General features: G+C 47.2%; 2 protein-coding genes across 2 annotated transcripts; both read right to left on the bottom strand.

The window, feature by feature from the left end:
• Positions 1 to 3,557: 3,557 nt before the first annotated feature.
• LOC123056201 (uncharacterized) lies at positions 3,558 to 5,318 on the bottom strand. Its single transcript, XM_044479893.1, has one exon. The coding sequence runs from the start codon at positions 5,316 to 5,318 to the stop codon at positions 3,558 to 3,560; it is 1,761 nt and encodes a 586-aa protein (XP_044335828.1).
• Positions 5,319 to 14,679: 9,361 nt separating this feature from the next.
• On the bottom strand, positions 14,680 to 15,422 carry LOC123055407 (30S ribosomal protein S17, chloroplastic). Its single transcript, XM_044479422.1, has one exon. The coding sequence runs from the start codon at positions 15,330 to 15,332 to the stop codon at positions 14,898 to 14,900; it is 435 nt and encodes a 144-aa protein (XP_044335357.1). The 5' UTR covers positions 15,333 to 15,422; the 3' UTR covers positions 14,680 to 14,897.
• Between the last annotated feature and the right edge of the window lie 1,726 nt (positions 15,423 to 17,148).

Here is a 17,148-nt window from a genome sequence, read left to right as displayed (position 1 = left end):
CGTCATAGTGGTGCATTGCTGAGTACCGATGATTCTTTCAGGTATCAAAGTGTAGTTGGAGCACTTCAGTATCTGACACTCACTCGTCCAGATATCTCCTTTGCCGTGAACAAAGTGTGCCAGTTCCTGTCTCAGCCTACGGAGGTTCATTGGGAAGCAGTTAAGCGTATTCTGACGTATGTCAAGGGTACGCTAGACACGGGACTACGGATTCTTAAGTCCAGATTTACTGGAGTCAGTATATTGACCGATGCAGACTGGGCAGGTTGTATTGATGACAGGCGTTCTACTGGTAGTTTTGCTGTATTTGTTGGACCCAATCTTATATCTTCGAGTTCCAAGAAGCAGCCTGCAGTCTCGAGGTCTAGCTCCAAGGCAGAGTATAAGGCATTGGCCAATGGCGCAACTGAAGCCATTTGGATAGACACAGTTCTCACAGAACTTGGAGTCACACGGCAGCGCACACCCATATTATGGTGTGATAACTTAGGGGCAACTTACCTGACGCCGAATCCAGTGTTTCATGCTCGGACCAAACACATTGAGATTGATTTCCATTTTGTGAGAGAACGAGTAGTTGTTGGTAAACTGAAAGTCGGGTTTATCTCAACTGATGATCAGCTAGCGTATGTATTTACTAAACCTGCTACTCGACAGATGCTAGACCGCTTTAGAACCAATCTGAATCTTGTATGTGTTCAGATTGAGGGGGCATGTAAAATAGGGTCTAGCATATTGTACATGTACAAGTATTTGTATACGTATGTAATTGTATTCTGATCATCTATATATTGAGACGTGAGGCTGGATATTAGCCACCCACGCAAATCCCTAAACCTACATTTTGACTGTACACAATACAATAAGAAAGCCATTTCTCGAGTATGTACAAAATGAATTGTTGGTGCAAGAAGAAGAAACAAATCTCAAAGCGAAGTGAATAAGTGATAGGTAGATACTTGTAGATAATACTGGTGTTCTTAATTTATTCATTCTACAGGGAAGAAGCATGGATGAACGCAAATCAAGCAGCAAATGGAAATACAACCACAACTGACAGAAGTAGCATAACGCCATCATGAATCACACCCCATAGTGCACACATCAAGGGCTTAGCTCAGACCGGGGATATCTCATCGTTCGGCTCAGACGATGGGCTCCATGGATCATCAAGGGGCGCCTCAAGAGAGCCAAAGCCAGGCGGGGGTAGCGGTACAGTCCTAGTAGGTTCCAAATCGATCTCTGTCGCAGCCGTGAGCCTACCAGTTGCAAGAAGGTTGGTTGCCCGCGTTACCTCTTGCTCCTCTTCTGGCTTGCTCCTAGGTTTGAGGATGTTTCTTCTGTAGTACTCCACCACAAGGGCAGCAACAGTGAGGAGCTCGCCGCCGTTGCTCGGCTGTTTGGCATGAGAATAGCCACTGCATCTGTACCCCGCGTAGCACAACATCTCCGCCCACACTTGTGAGATCATCTCTAGTGTATCAGGTCTGCCACACAGCTTGCAGGCAAGCTTGTATGCTGCTTGCAGTGTTTTGTTACGACGACTATGCCCTCTTTTTGTTCTATCAAATATTTCCAACCAACTGTATGACGGCGTCGTTAGGAAGTTGACCAAATCCTTGGTTCTGTGGCAATTTAGACTCGTGAGACAATAGCACATATCAACATACATAGCGCGGCTTACAGATCCTGGTAACATGTAGGGGCGTGCGGCAAGGAGGAAAAGCATGTAATTCGAGATTGCCTCGGTTGCCTCAGCAAGGGAACACACATGATCTTGCACCAACTTGCCTTGTTTTTACTGCTATTGCATATGTGAAATGAAATTTGTTCGTCTACTATGTGCTAGCCTGCAATACATGATATGCACACGTGTCACCATTGGTACATGTTGTACTATGCGACCTGCATTTAAATATTGTGCCCTGCCTTCTTTATAAGCATATTTACATCGGCATGATTTTGCTACAGATCTCTGTGTTGTTTTTTTAGATTTGTGTTGCACATGTACCTTGCTTGTCCTGGTCCTGTCACTAATAAAAACTAATGTATCAAGTGCCAGTTCAGTTCTGCCATGTTGCATTACCATGGGTAGCATGTATTAGTCTGCTTAGGTTTTCTTGTTGTGTAGGGCTGCTCACAGTTTCATTATGCTTTGTTTGTTTCCTTGGTTCTTTTGCCTAGGACCGGAACAATCCTTTGGTGTTGTCTGCGGCTTTGGTACTTTGATATTTCTACCCATTCCTTTTGTGGTGCCAAAGAAGACAGTCGGAACAGTCTCATCATTCCCATATGGTACTGATGGTCAGTTTTTTTACGTGCATTTCAGAAGCCTCTATGGTGCAAACTTATATCTCTGGACGTTTCCGCTTCCGCGGCTCTAGACAGAAGCTTCCTCATATGGTAATAAATTGCTGGTGGGGAGCCCCATTCAGCTTGAGGTAATAAATAAGCTCCCATCTTTATTAAATTTGCATGCTTTTGGCATGTTACTTTATCTAAATTTTAATATGATATTCTTGAGATGTAATTTTGGGAAATAGTTGGTTTTCAGATTTTTTATTTTATCCTGAAACTATTAATGCTGAGAAAGTGAGATTCATAATATCTAAAACCTTTTATATAATGGCCACTCTAATCAATAATAAGTGTTACATATGTACTTACTAAGTCCTATATATATGCATGTTCAATAAATATATTGCTTAGGCTACTTGTGCCTTGGTTATAGAACATGATATTGTGTAGAAGCAGAAAATACTTAAATTGGACTATTCAAGAAATTGAATTAAGCATTTGGTAGATCGTGTGTAGACTTCCATTGTCTTGCAGTTTATGAACATGATATTATTGTACTACGCTTTGACTCTTAACTAAAATGTCACAATATTAGCTCAGATGCACCTATGCTTCTATTCATGACCGCTTAGTGATTTGTTTCTATCTGTACATTTCCATAGTATGTCAGGCTCCTGTGATTATGGAGTTGGACATTGTAATGATTTCCATTTTGTGAGAGAACGAGTAGCTGTTGGTAGACTGGAAGTCAGGTTTATCTCAACTGATGATCAGCTAGCGGATGTATTTACTAAACCCGCTACTCGACAGATGCTAGACCGCTTTAGAACCAATCTGAATCTTGTATGTAGTTCAGATTGAGGGGGCATATAAAATAGGGTCTAGCATATTGTACATGTATTTGTATACGTATTCTGATCATCTATATATTGAGACGTGATGCTGGATGTTAGCCACCCACGCAAAACCCTAAACCTACCTTTTGACTGTACACAATACAATAAGAAAGCCATTTCTCGAGTACGTACAAAATGAATTGTTGGTGCAAGAAGGAAGAAGAAACAAATCTCAAAGCCAAGTGAATAAGTGATAGGTAGATACTTGTAGATAATACTGGTGTTCTTAATTTATTCATTCTACAGGGAAGAAGCATGGATGAAAGCAAATCAAGCAGCAAATGGAAATACAACCACAACTGATAGAAGTAGCATAACGCCATCATGAATCACACCCCATAGTGCACACATCAAGGGCTTAGCTCAGACCGGGGATATCTCATCGTTCGGCTCAGACGATGGGCTCCGTGGTTCATCAAGGGGCGCCTCAAGAGAGCCAAAGCCAGGCAGGGGTAGCGGTACATTCCTAGTAGGTTCCAAATCGATCTCTGTCGCAGCCGTGAGCCTACCAGTTGCAAGAAGGTTGGTTGCCCGCGTTACCTCTTGCTCCTCTTCTGGCTTGCTCCTAGGTTTGAGGATGTTTCTTCTGTAGTACTCCACCACAAGGGCAGCAACAGTGAGGAGCTCGCCGCCGTTGCTCAGCTGTTTGGCATGAGAATACCCGCTGCATTTGTACCCCGCGTAGCACAACATCTCCGCCCACACTTGTGAGATCATCTCTAGTGTATCAGGTCTGCCACACAGCTTGCAGGCAAGCTTGTATGCTGCTTGCAGTGTTTTGTTACGACGAATATGCCCTCTTTTTGTTCTATCAAATATTTCCAACCAACTGTATGACGGCGTCGTTAGGAAGTTGACCAAATCCTTGGTTCTGTGGCAATTTAGACTCGTGAGACAATAGCACATATCAACATACATAGCGCGGCTTACAGATCCTGGTAACATGTAGGGGCGTGCGGCAAGGAGGAAAAGCATGTAATTCGAGATCGCCTCGGTTGCCTCAGCAAGGGAAGACACATGATCTGCATCAACTTGCTCCTGATCTCTGCGCCAACGGAGGTAGATATCAGTGGCTATGTGCCACGCGAGGATGCTCTGATCAAAGTTCATATTCACAAACTGCTCCAAATCGTATAAACGGCGCCACTTCTGTAAGGCCGCCCGACCCCGTGAATTGATGATGTGATCTGGCTCCTCTTCCATGGACTTAGAGTACAAGAAGTACTCATCCTTCCTGCCCTGATTACTCATGAGCACCTGTTTCACCAGTAGTTCCTTGACAGTTCTAGAGACGGGGATGGAGTGCGAGTAAACCAGTGTGTTCCACCAGACCTCAACCCCCATCCAAACCGCAATTTTGCTTTTTGGGCTCGTCCTACTACCAACACACAAGTCAATCAGATTTTGTTGCCCCATAGAGCACGACCACCACCATCTCGACCCATCCCTCTTAGGAAGGATAAATCGGCGGATATACGCGATTGAACGGGCAAGCAAACCCCACACGCGCCTTTCCTGTCCCGCCATGCCATAGGCTAGCTTCCCTAGTATCGCGCTTGGCCATCTCGAGAACATGACCCTTAGTGTTGAAACCATCTCCAACGTAACAGCCCCACCTAACAAAACATATGTGATGATAACGTCTACTCTGCTGTACTGATCACCAGCTGACAAGCCCGACCTATGAAATAGCACAAAAGCAACGACGGTGAACACGGGAGAAATGACGTGAATGCAGAGGCCATACCATGTTTGGATCGCCTCGGCCTTGCTGTACACGACATCGTGCGTCAAGCTGAGTTGCATCTCCACCACCTTGTATAGCTCATCCACGGGGACGACATCATCGTCGCCGCTCAGGTGTAGCACTATGTTGGTCAAAGGACCCTGGAATAGATCCTTGGGAACATCCATTAGGAGGTGGGCTATCCGCAGCCGGCCCTCTGTGTCCCTCCAATCCGTAGGAGGTCTGGTTAAAGAAGAACGAGTGATCGTCTCCAAGGAGCGATACTTGTTGCCCGATGCTCCAGTGTTGGCACGCTTTAGAGCACACACCCTCTCCCCGTACCTGACAAGGCCCAACATGAACATGAGGACAGATGCATTCCGAAGCATGCATGGCATGCCGCATGGATGCCAACGACTGTGGACTCGTAGAGAACGTAGGTTGTCGCGGCGAGCACGTGCAGGTGCCGCAGCCACAACCGGTTGTCCTCTATAGCGTAGGCAGTTATGTTATCCTGGCCGCCAAGGTGCAGCAGTAGGAATGGTCCCCAAAATGCCATCAACTCGTGATTGTCTGACCTACTTGTCACGTACAAATGGCCGAGGGTGTATGTTGCTGTCGAGTCGGCCAACATGTATATATGTTGACCAAATCACGGCCCTTGAGCAATTCCAACGCGCCGTCCCGAACGGAAGCGTGCTTTGTCCGATTTTCGTCTTTTGGGTCGACCGTCCCCTCATCATTCGCCCCGTTTTGCATTTGGGTTGGTCTTACGCGCCAACCCATTTCATGTTCGCACACAAATTTTAAAAAGGCATGCGGCCATAAATCATGCCAACGGGCCATGCAATCACCCAGAGTTCGTGCCGGCGCCATGCCAGCACACAAAAAGAGGCGCGAGTTCAACCACGCCATCTCGGCCGTGGTCATGCCAGCACACTGCCGGCATACACAAAAAAAGGGTGGCGCTCTCCGCCATAGATCACTTGTCATTGAACTAGAGCATGTCGGCATGCATCTTCTAGAACCACGGCCTCTTCCTCGGTGACACCGTGCTCTTCATGATCTCCACCCCCATCATCATGGTAGCAAGCACCACTTCTTTTGCCTTGGTCTTGATCTGTAACATGACTCATGGGACTGACTATGTGTGGACTGGTTAGCATTCCATCAAGTCCCTTCCTCTTCGCGGGTACCAGCGACACAAAAGACAAAACAAAGTTAATCACAGTTTGATCGAGCACGGCATGAAATCAGGGCTATCCAAATTCCAAAGGCTGTTTTTACTTCACTGAATCCGAATATATTTTTGTGCTAATAGGACGCACTATAATACACGCTTCATCGGTAGGGCAATAGTGTTGATGTAGATGCACTCTATGATCGAATCCCCCTCCGGCAAGATGCCGATAAAGGCCCCAAGATGGGATCTTGCGGAAACAGAGGTTTGCGGCGGCGGAAAAATATTTTGGTGGACGCTTGTGTTGGTTTGGGAATATTTCTGAATTTATAGGCCAAGAATTAGGGTTGGAGGAGCTCTGAGGGGCCCACAAGCCCTCAGGGCACACACCCCTAGGGCGCGCCTCTGAGGCTTGTGGCCGCCTCGGAACTCCTCTGACTTCATCTCCAAGTCATATGTGTGTCTTCTGGTCCAAGAAAAATCATCGTAAAGTTTTATTCCGTTTGGACTCCGTTTGATATTCCTTTTTCTATAGAAGTCAAAAACAAGGAAAAAAAAGAAACTAACACTGGGCTCTGGGTTAATAAGTTAGTCCAAAAAATAATATAAAATAACATAATAATGCATATGAAACATCAAAAACAGATAATATAATAGCATGGAACAATAAAAAATTATAGATACGTTGGAGACGTATCATGCATAATAATGCTTTATGGAGTAATTCTAATGTCTTTTCTTTCATAATATGCAAGGTTTACATAAAGAAGAAGAATGCCGACAGCTGGAATTCTGGACCTGAAAAAGCTACGTCAGAGTTACCTATTCTGGACCTTAAATTTATTTTTGGTGTTTCCTTCATCCCTCAACCTTCTGAATCCATATATTTTCTTGGACTTATTGCTTCCTGTATGCAAGTTTGCCTATATCTGGAATTTATTTTTGATGAAAAGGGGTCAGCCACGCCTCATTTTACTGAAAATGAGGCAACAAAGCCAAAACCTGTTCACAACGCTCGGGCCACGCCAAAGTAGCCGAGCCAGAAGTTTAAACCCCACAAGAAGCCTCAATAGGCTGGGGAAATCAAACAACACAGTGCAAAAAGGAAGCGAAAGCAACAGGCTACATGCTAGCTATTAGCATCAGCATTTTTCTAGCTGGAATGAGCCCTCATGATGAAGCTTTTTGCCTATATCTGGATCATCCTGTAAGATATTTTTTGGATCTTATAAGCTACTATATTTGGAAAAGCAAGATTTTTATTCTTCAGCAAGCAACTGGACAGTTTGTAGTTGAGTTGCTCAAAATGTCAGGTTCAAATGCCCGAATTTTGGGAGCATTCACCTCGCAGAAGAAAACTTTCAGTTTTGCCGCCAAGGTTTGGAAGAGACAACACTGTTAAATTCCCCAATTTTTGTTAATCTGTTTGACTTCCTGGAAGAACACCGTAATTTGTCAGTAGATGAGGATCTTCTTCGCGTATCGCGTTGATGCCTGCCAGTGCCTCGCCGCTTCCATTAAATGACAAGGTTTCTATTGGAAGCAACATGGCAAATGCATGGCGGTGAACACTCTTGCCTTGTAGCAGTGTCGTAGCAATATGATTCGCGCCCTCGACATCCACGACGAGGTGGTCTTCGAGCATGAGTCCAAGATGGCGGCTCTCCTAGGATTCTACTCTTGAGTTCTTGGGCCGACCCAGGGAGCCCGTCTGGCATTTCGACCTCGACGCTTTGTACTACCAAGGCTGCTCGTGTTGACATGCTAGCTTTGGTGGCCTATTTTGATCTTGCAGAGATAAAGGTTGTGGTGAACCTCCTGGATCAGTCCAGCGTTCCTAACCCCAACGGGCTTGGCCCAATCTATTACAAGGTGGCCTGGAGTACGGTGGCTGGCGGCCTGCAACAGGAAAATCTTACGCCCTGCTCACTGCGGGACATAGTCGGGGCTTCGATAGCGATCAAACCCAATGGCGGGAGATGGGTCGGCCCACTTTTTGCATTTTATTTTTCTTTCTTTATTTTCTATCTTTTATTTTCGTTTATTAATTTTTCTGTTTCTTTTTAGTATTAATTTTTAATTATATTCAAGTTCATTTGTTTTAAACAATCATGTTTATCAAAATAAATTCTTGGAAATTTGCAAAATATTGGTGTTTTTCATAAATTGTTCAAAACACTGTTCCAGTTTTTCCAAATTTATTCATAAATTCAAAAAATATTTTCATTTTTGAATTTTTTTAGGAATTTTCAAAAGAATATTCAGAATTTCAAAAAATGTTCTGTTGTTAAATCTTTATCTCACAAACTAAAAAATTGTTCGCAATATTTAAATTTGACTGGAATTTTTGTGTATTTTAGAAGTACAAAAAATATTCTTGTTTTATTTTTTCCATAAATTCATAGTTGTTGGAACTTTCGTAAAATGTTTGGGATTTTTCAAATAAAATCCTGTTTTGCAAAAAAATTCAAAATTTTAAAAAATGTGCTGGTTTAAAAAATTGTTAATAAATGTTAACATTCATGTTTTGAAAATTCAGGAATTTCATCTAATAAGTTTTTTAATATTAAAATGAAAACACTACAGGAAAAAAATCACTACAATGGACCGAACCCGCGGTGCAGTGTGCCATGGTTCTAATTGGCCGGCCAACTCCGTCTTGCATGTGTGTGTCGCGTCGCTAGTTGTCGCCATGAGCTTCCCGTAGCAACCGCTTCTAGCACGATGGTGGGTTTACATTTGTGCCTGGTGTATTGCCCTGCCCAAGCAACCAGGTAATTCCCACCTCCAATGCATGCAATAATTACTACCTAGCATGCCCGGCCATCCCCTTGCTTCGCTCATTGCCATGAGCTTCTTTACGTCTTCTTTATTTGGAACTCGAAGATACTGCGAGCCAAAAACCCAAATTATACTGTCTTGGCAAAGACACAGACACCTTTGATGGTGGTATCTTCGCCAGTGCAAAGATACTCATCGGCGTAGTTGGCTGTAACATCATATGGGATAACCCTCATCGCTGATGAAATTTATTGATATGCATTAATTAAAACGAATCAAACCGACGGCATTCCTACGTCGGGTGAAGAAACGACAATTTTGGCGCGCAAGCCTCCATGATGCGGACAAAAAGTGACCTACGCATTCGGTATCGCGTACGAAAGAGGTGAGACGGATATGTAGGTACTTCGGCAAAGTAGTCCTTCATGAGCATCTTGTCACCGAGAGCTCAGTTACGGGGAATGTAAAGCCGGCCGACCGTCAATCCGCGCCGCTTTTTGTTTGGCCTCGCCTCAAATTCGTCGACTAGATGCAACAACACTAGATTGCCGTCATCATTGTCGAGGATCAAATCTTCTATGTCCGAATCGTCAGACGAAGATGAGGACGAACTCTAATCCATATACAAAATTTACACCAGCCGACATGAGTTTCACCCGAACCTACTCCGTGGGAAAATCAAGCACGAACCGGTCGAACATACCTCGCACGCTGACCGAAGCTACCCCGCTCCACCCTTTTCTTCTCCATGCATGTCTACTTTTATGTTCACTGATAAAACTTCGCCGATGAGGTACGTTTTGGTGGTGCAAGAACTAATCTGGTGAAACCCTTCTCACTAAGAAAAAACATTAAGCAAAATCCAGGGCACATGGTGAGTAAAAAGAAATTAAATATTTATACTTTTATTATTTAATAAATGTTAAGTGTTATTTATGCCACATGTGTAATATCTATAGTTTCAAAAAAACGCATCCACAGTGCTAAATATGAATTGTATATGTATTTAAAGTTACATTACTTTTTCTATTTTTGTTGACATAAAATACATATTTGAACCAAACCCGATAAATGTGAGAAAAAAATAAGAAAACATAAAATTGCATGCTTTCGTGGATAATTTGTGATACTCCATGAACATAGTGTATATATCTATGTGTATCCTTAAATATGTTGATAGAGCTCTTTAAGGAGTATGGTCATAGAAATATCCTAATAGAGTTTCTAGTTCATGATTATGTGTATGTAGCTTTTCTAACCCCTCTCTCAAGGTGACTAGGAAAGCCTTCCTCCCCTCGATCTCCACAGGTGAGTCGGTGGATTCGCCTCCCCTCCGTCTGGCGCTACGGCGGCCGGTGGCGGGGAGGGGATTTCTAGTGCCTTGAATCCGGCTAGTAGATAGGTAGGGTTTTAGTTCTGGCATGGGGCGTCGTTTGGATGGATGGCGGCGCTTCTTCTTCTAGTCAATCTTCTGGGCTCCGATCCTCCTCAAGTTCATCCGTTGGGACGGATTAGACGGAGCTCCGGTGTAGATTCCTGCCAGCTCTTCAAGGCGGCGAGGTTAGGGTTTCTCGTCGCGCGTACGCAATGGCGATATTTGATGTCAGGTTCTTCAGATCTATTCAAGGATTCAACAGCGACGACTGCGGCTCTGGGGCGCCGGTCCTTAGGGGCACGTGCACGAAGACTTCCTGACTGTCATTGACAAGGTCAGGCCGGCTCCGGTATGAGAGCGGCGACAACGGCACGTTAGCGGCTAGTTCTGGCAGCGGCAATGGTCGTTCGGTGGTCCATGGACCTCGATATAATTATTTTGTTTGAGGTGTTTTGAACTTCCGATGAATCTTTATAATAGATTTGATCATTTTCGTAAATAAATAAACGTGGAGTATATAAAATTTACAAGGTGCTTGTGAGGGAATCATTAGCGTGATGTTTTACCTATTTATTTGTGGTCAAATGTGTCTAGCATTTTAGGGAGGGCTCAACAATCCATTAATAAATGTGCATGTACTATATTTGGAATTGAAATTGAATCACTCACATTTGTGGTTCATGCCCACTATATCACTAGGCCGAGCTGCATCTCCACCACCTACAAGGATGACCAGGTGTACCACTATTTTGGCTAACAACTTCTGCAAAAGATCTTTCAAAACATGAGGCAGGAGGCAAGCTATCCGCAACACACCCTCTGTGTCCCTAGGGGTGACACCAAGCTCTGAGAACAGGGGTGAGAGATGTCAAAACTTACTGAGCGTGCCATTAACAAATTGAAGGATCGGTACTTGCTGCCCGAGATGCTACTGCCGGCAGGCTTCAACCCCAACGCCCTCTTCCTGTACATGACAACCACGTCATGAACATGAGGACGTTAGCATTCCGGAGCACCTTATAGGCGCCGAAGACGGTGGACTCCTACATGATGTAGGCAACCGATAAATTGCCGCAAGCAGAGCCGGTTGCCATCAACGTAAGTGACTGAGGTGCAGCAGCAAGAATGCCATCGGCACGTGATCGGCTGACCAGCTTGTATCGCACAAGTGGCTCATGGTGTATATCCCTGTTGATCAAAGTTTATGAAGTTTGATTTTTGAGAGAACCAATTGGCATTCTACTACTGTAAACACAGAGGGGGTAACTAAAAGCGGGAGCTCTGCCGGAGTAAATAGCATAAAACTACTACTTTACAGGCTATGGTTCCAAAAAACTACCGAATTTATTTTTTTCGCTGATAACTACCAAGTCAGGGGTTGGCTGTTTCAAAAAACCCCAAATCCTCTTTGTTAAAAAATTAAACATGTTTATGACAGGTCGGGCCCGCCACTAAACGCACCGTTTGGTTGACCGTTTGTTTGACCGTTAACTTACATGTGGGGCCACATGCCAGTGTCTGAAAAAGCAATCGGGTCCCTGGAAATTTTCTAAAAAAGCAATCAGGTCCCTGGAAGTTTTCAAAAAAAGCAATCAGGTCCTCCGGCGCACCCGCCATGGCCGCAATGCCACCTCCTCCGGGCCGACGCCGTGCATCGCCTGCAGCCGGCGAGCCACGCCCGTAGTGACCGGATCCACGCCGCCCCTTGCCTGTGGCCGCCGCCACGTCGCCCCTCGCCAGTGGCCGCCGCCACGCCGCCCCTCGCCTGTGGTCGCCGCCCCGCGCGTGTGGTCGCCGCCACGCTCTGCCTCGCCTGCGGCAACCCCCAGGTGCTCCCCATGGCGGGCGGCAGCACGGGACCAGAGCGGAGACCCATGGCTGGCGGCGCCCCAGGCAGCTCCCCATGGCGCGCGGCGGTGTGGCGACCTAAGGGGAGGGAGCGGGTCGCATGAGGTGGGCGCACGAGGGGAGTGAGCGGGTCGCCGGCGGGGTGGGCGTGACAGGGGAGGGGAAAGGGTCGCCGGCGGAGTGGGCATGCGAGGGAAGGGGACATGGTCGCCGGTCTGGTCTAAGATAAGACAGAGAGAGAGAGTACAGGAGGAAGAGGAGAGAAGGAAAGAGAAGAAAAGAGAAGCTGACATGTGGGCCCCACATGTCAGTTAACGGTCAAACTAACAGTCAAACTAGAGCTTCGTTTAGGTGCGGGTCCCACCTGTCATAATCACGATCAACTGATAAGCACTCAGCGTTTTGGGTTTTTTGAAACAGCCGACCCCTCGTTTGGTAGTTATCTGAGAAAAATTAAAAGCCGGTAGTTTTTGGAACCATAGCCTGTAAAGTAGTAGTTTTATGCTATTTACTCGCTCTGCTGACCAATATATAAGAAAGAAAGCCAAGTAGTAGGCCAGAAGGAAAAAAGCAGGACCTATTCCAATATGGTGTCTGCCATGGATGTTCTTGCACATACTAACAAAACCAAGCAACAACATTCTCCCAAAAAAGAGCGGCATCATCAAAGGAATATGTCACTGACGAACCAGAGGAGACAGTCATCCCGGAATGATCATTGTAACGCATTGAGACTCCCCCTGAAGCTGAAATAGGGTAACTATTTCACTTTCTGAATCTCCAAGATACCACGGATGCAAGCAGTCTGTAGCGACATCCGTAGGCACTAGCAAGAGCGAGCTAGAGAGCAACTGCACTTGAGGCAAACTGAAGCAAGTTCATGTCACTCTAGCATTGAACCTTCCTTCTGCTGGTACTAGTTCTAGGATTTAGGCATCTGACTTTTTCTGAAGAAATGCCGCCATAGAATACTAGCAGGAAGGATGTACTGCTGCAATGCAAGCAAGTTTTCCCCATTAAGCTGCTGTTGATATGTCAAATTTGTATTTTCAATGCTGAACACACATATTTGACACTACTGGGATGTATGCATTGGACTGAATCCGTAGTAACGCCTCCGTATATTACTAGTACGAAGGATGTACCTCTGCAATGCAATCAATTTTGCCCCATTCAAAGTCTGAATCAACTCTGAAGACACACATTTCATAAGAAAGCTTTCTTTGACATACAAGACACAATGGAGCAACAGAGCATTCTTCAAATACTCTGTAACACTAGCAAGTGTGCAGTCTTTTTGTTTGTTTTGCTGTTCATTAATCATCATCACTGTGCTAGCGATTACGACAACAGTAAAAAAACACTCTTATATTATGGGACGGAGGAAGTAGAAGATAATTCTTGCTGCGAGAAAAATAAAAAAGGTACAAATTTCGGAGCCAAGTGGTACACAATGGTATCGGAGTTCAGTCTACAGGGAAGCAAGAACATTATTGCAAAGGGGACGACGATTAATTAACAGAGTTCTTGTATTTTCTGAAGAGAGATTGGGAATGTGCTATTTGGAACCTGTATGCACTAATTAATGCCGGTTAAATTAAATAAAAGTGGGAGCTCTGCCTCTGCTTCCATGGAGTAAAAGGAAGAAAGAAACCCAAGGCAGGAGGCCAGAAGGAACAAAGCAGGGGCTCCTACCATCGTTCAGATACTATGCTGTTTCTGTCATGGATGTCCATGGACTGACTTCAGAGTTGAGACAAACAAGTTCATGTATGTATGTCCCCCGGAATGCTCATGAGCTGCGCCATCCAAGATGTTTGAGCTGGAGGCATCAGATGCGAGCTAGAGCAACTCAATTTAGACAAACAGCAAGTTCACATTAGTCTACTACTGTAGCTTCTGCTGGTACTAGTAGGATATGTATTGGACTGAATACGAAGAAATGTCTCCACATTACATTACTAGCAAAAGCGCACTCGATTTTTATTTTGTTTGGTTGTTCACCATCATCAGTGTGCTAGGGATCTCTTATGAAAATGATAATACTCCAAGGATGCAATCAGGTACAAGATTAATTCTCATGCAGAACTAAACATTTGTTTGGTTGTTCACCATCATCAGTGAGAGTTCAGACAAACAAGTTCATGCAAGATTGTGTCCCAGAATGCTCATGAGCTGCGGCATCCAGGATGTTTGAGATGAGCCATCAGATGCGAGCTAGAGAGCAACTGCACTTGAAACAAACTGAGGCAAGTTCATGTCAGGCATTGGAGCTTCCTTGTGCTGGTACTGAACTGCCTAGGATGCACGCATTGGACTGAATCCCAAGAAACTGTCCCCGCAAATTACCCGTAGGACGGATGTACTGCTGCAGTGCAAACAATCTCGCCCCATTTAAACTCTGATTCAACTCTGAAATTTCATAATATCCCAGAAAAGTCTGACATAAAAGACACTGGAGCGACAGAGCATTCTTCAGATAAGTACGTACGTACCTACTCTGTAACACTAGCAAGTGTGTAATATTTTGTTCGTTTGTTTGGTTGTTCATCAACCATCATGACCATGCTAGAGATTACGGCAATACATAAATACTCCAAGAATGCAATCAAGTAGTAGTACCAAGATTAATTCTTGCTGCAGGAAGAAGAGAAAGTACAGATTTCAGAGCCAAGTGGTACCGAGTAGTATCAAAGTTCAGTCTACAGGGGAGCAAGAACAACAGCAATAGCAAAGGGAACGACGATTAATTAACAGAGAAGAGAATGGGGGAAACAAAAGCAAGAAGCATCACTAGGCAGCAGCGGTCTCTTCGGCGGCGGCGGAGTCGTCGCCGGACTGGGACTCGAGCGGGGGGAGGAGCTGGGCCTTGCGGCGGGTGTCGCGGGGCGGGACGGGGACGGCGAGGAAGTGCTTGGTCTTGGAGATGGGGCGGGAGCGGACGAGCTCGACGACGTCGCCGACCTTGAACTGGTTGTCGGGGTCGTGCGCCTGGTACTTCTTCTTGATCTTCTCCCGGCGGTGGTACTTGGGGTGCTGCTTCAGCCGCGCCACCTCCACCCCCACCGTCTTGTTCGCCTTGGTCGTCACCACCCGCCCCGTCAGCTGCTTCGCCGCCTCGATCCTCAGCACCAGCCCCGCCGCCGGCCGCGCCGTCGACCCCGCATTGGGGCCCGGCGAGAGGTGGAGCTGGGTGAACGGGGACGCGAAGGAGGAGCCCAGCAGCATCTTCTTCGTCTTCCTTCCCTCGCTCGCGGAGGTGGGATTGGGGATGGGATAGGATAAAGATAAGGTTTTTTTTGCTCGGGGTTTCTTTCCAGGCCTGGCCTAGCTGCTAGCTCTCCACTCTACTTATATTTGCGCCTCCGGTACACGTGTACAAGACAGATGAAGTGTTTTATTCGTGGTCTATTTTTTTGTTTTAGTTTTTTTCCTTGCTGCTGTATTATATATTTGAACGAGCTTAGATGTGATATTCTTCAAAAACATCTAGATATAAATTAGACAAACTGATAACAAAAATCAGCGAAAAAAGGAGAAAACAGGAGTTCTAAGAGCAACTCCAACGGGCCGACCCAAACGAACGATGATTTTGTCCGATTTTTGTCCATTTCGGTCGGTCCGGCGGACAGCAACGTTCGATTCCGCTTTTGGGTCGGCGCATGCGCCCAACGCTGGCCCAACCCATTTTAACGGCGTGAGAAAAAATATATTTAGAAATTAAAACAATCATTAATTAAACATTAAAACCGGCCATGAAGGTTGGCGAGAGTCCATGCGTCCACATTACATTAATTCAACATTAAAAGAAACTTAAAACAACGAGGCGGCGCGTTGCCCTAGGCGTCCTCATCGTCGACGTCGGGGGCGGTGAGGTCGATGAGCGTCGGTGCAGGGCCGGTCCAGGGGAACGCCGTGTTCCAGACGGCGGCGATGTCGGCCGCGGGCTGTGCCGCCGCGGCCTGTCGCGCCTCCTCGGCCTCGCGCTCCTCCTCCTCGGCCCCGTGCTCGAGCAGCTCGAGGTGCTTGCCAGCGCTCCTCAGCCATCCATCGCTGGCGCCAGTGGTCGAGGTAGGCCGCCTCCTACTCCTCCGTCGCCCCGAGCCAAATCGGTGGCGCGCTCACCCACGCACGCACTACTCCGGTCCAAGAGTAGCGCTCAACGGGGGCCGGCTCCTCCTCGGCCTTGACTGTGGATGGGGGCGCCACCGGCGGCACGACGCAGTCGCCTGCCGCAGATAGCGCCATGGCCTCCGCCACGGCGGCCTCGTACGCCGCCTCCTGCTCCTCGTCGCCCCGAGCCAGATCAGCGGCGCGCTCACCCACTCGCGCAATACTCCGGTCCAAGAGTAGCGCTCGACGGGGGCCGGCTCCTCCTCGGCCTTGACTGTGGATGGGGGCACCACCGGCGGCACGACGCAGTCGCCTGCCGCAGATAGCGCCATGGCCTCCGCCACGGCGGCCTCGTACGCCGCCTCCTACTCCTCGTCGCCCCGAGCCAGATCAGCGGCGCGTTCACCCACTCGCGCAATACTCCGGTCCAAGAGTAGCGCTCGACGTGGGCCGGCTCCTCCTCGGCCTTGACTATGGACGCGGAGGGGGGGGTGTACCGGCGGCAAGACGCAGTCGCCAGCGGCGGCCAATGTCATGGCCTCCCCCACGGCCGCCTCGTACGCCGCCTCCTCTTCCAGCCCACGCCGCTCCTCCTCCTCGCTCTCCCGGAGGACAACCGCCATGGGTCGCCTGGTAGGCGGCCTCTGCCTCCTGGTCCTCATGATGGACGACGAGGGGGGCGGTGGCGAGCTGCGGGCGACTTCGCGGACGCCGCGCCGCCTGGCCTCCTTGTGCTCGAAGGCAAACCAACGAGCTCAGTTGGGCGAGTCGAGGGCGTATGTGGCGTTGCTGCGCTGCTCCGGCGTTAGCATGGCCCGCCGCCACCGCACCTCCTCGGCGTGCGCCCTAGCCAGCCTTGACACGGCCGGCACCGGGATCCTCTCCGGATCCAGATGCCAGTCGTGCGGCCGGATGGCATCGGGGTACGTGA

Source organism: Triticum aestivum, chromosome 2D (genome assembly GCF_018294505.1).
Source record: "Triticum aestivum cultivar Chinese Spring chromosome 2D, IWGSC CS RefSeq v2.1, whole genome shotgun sequence".
NCBI classification, from domain to species: Eukaryota; Viridiplantae; Streptophyta; class Magnoliopsida; order Poales; family Poaceae; genus Triticum; species Triticum aestivum.
Note: the sequence above shows the minus strand (reverse complement) of the source record. Positions and strands in the feature narration are given on the sequence as shown.

Coding starts and splice junctions, on each gene's coding strand:
- LOC123056201 (XM_044479893.1), bottom strand. CDS start 5,318: ATGCCATGCATGCTTCGGAATGCATCTGTCCTCATGTTCATGTTGGGC.
- LOC123055407 (XM_044479422.1), bottom strand. CDS start 15,332: ATGCTGCTGGGCTCCTCCTTCGCGTCCCCGTTCACCCAGCTCCACCTC.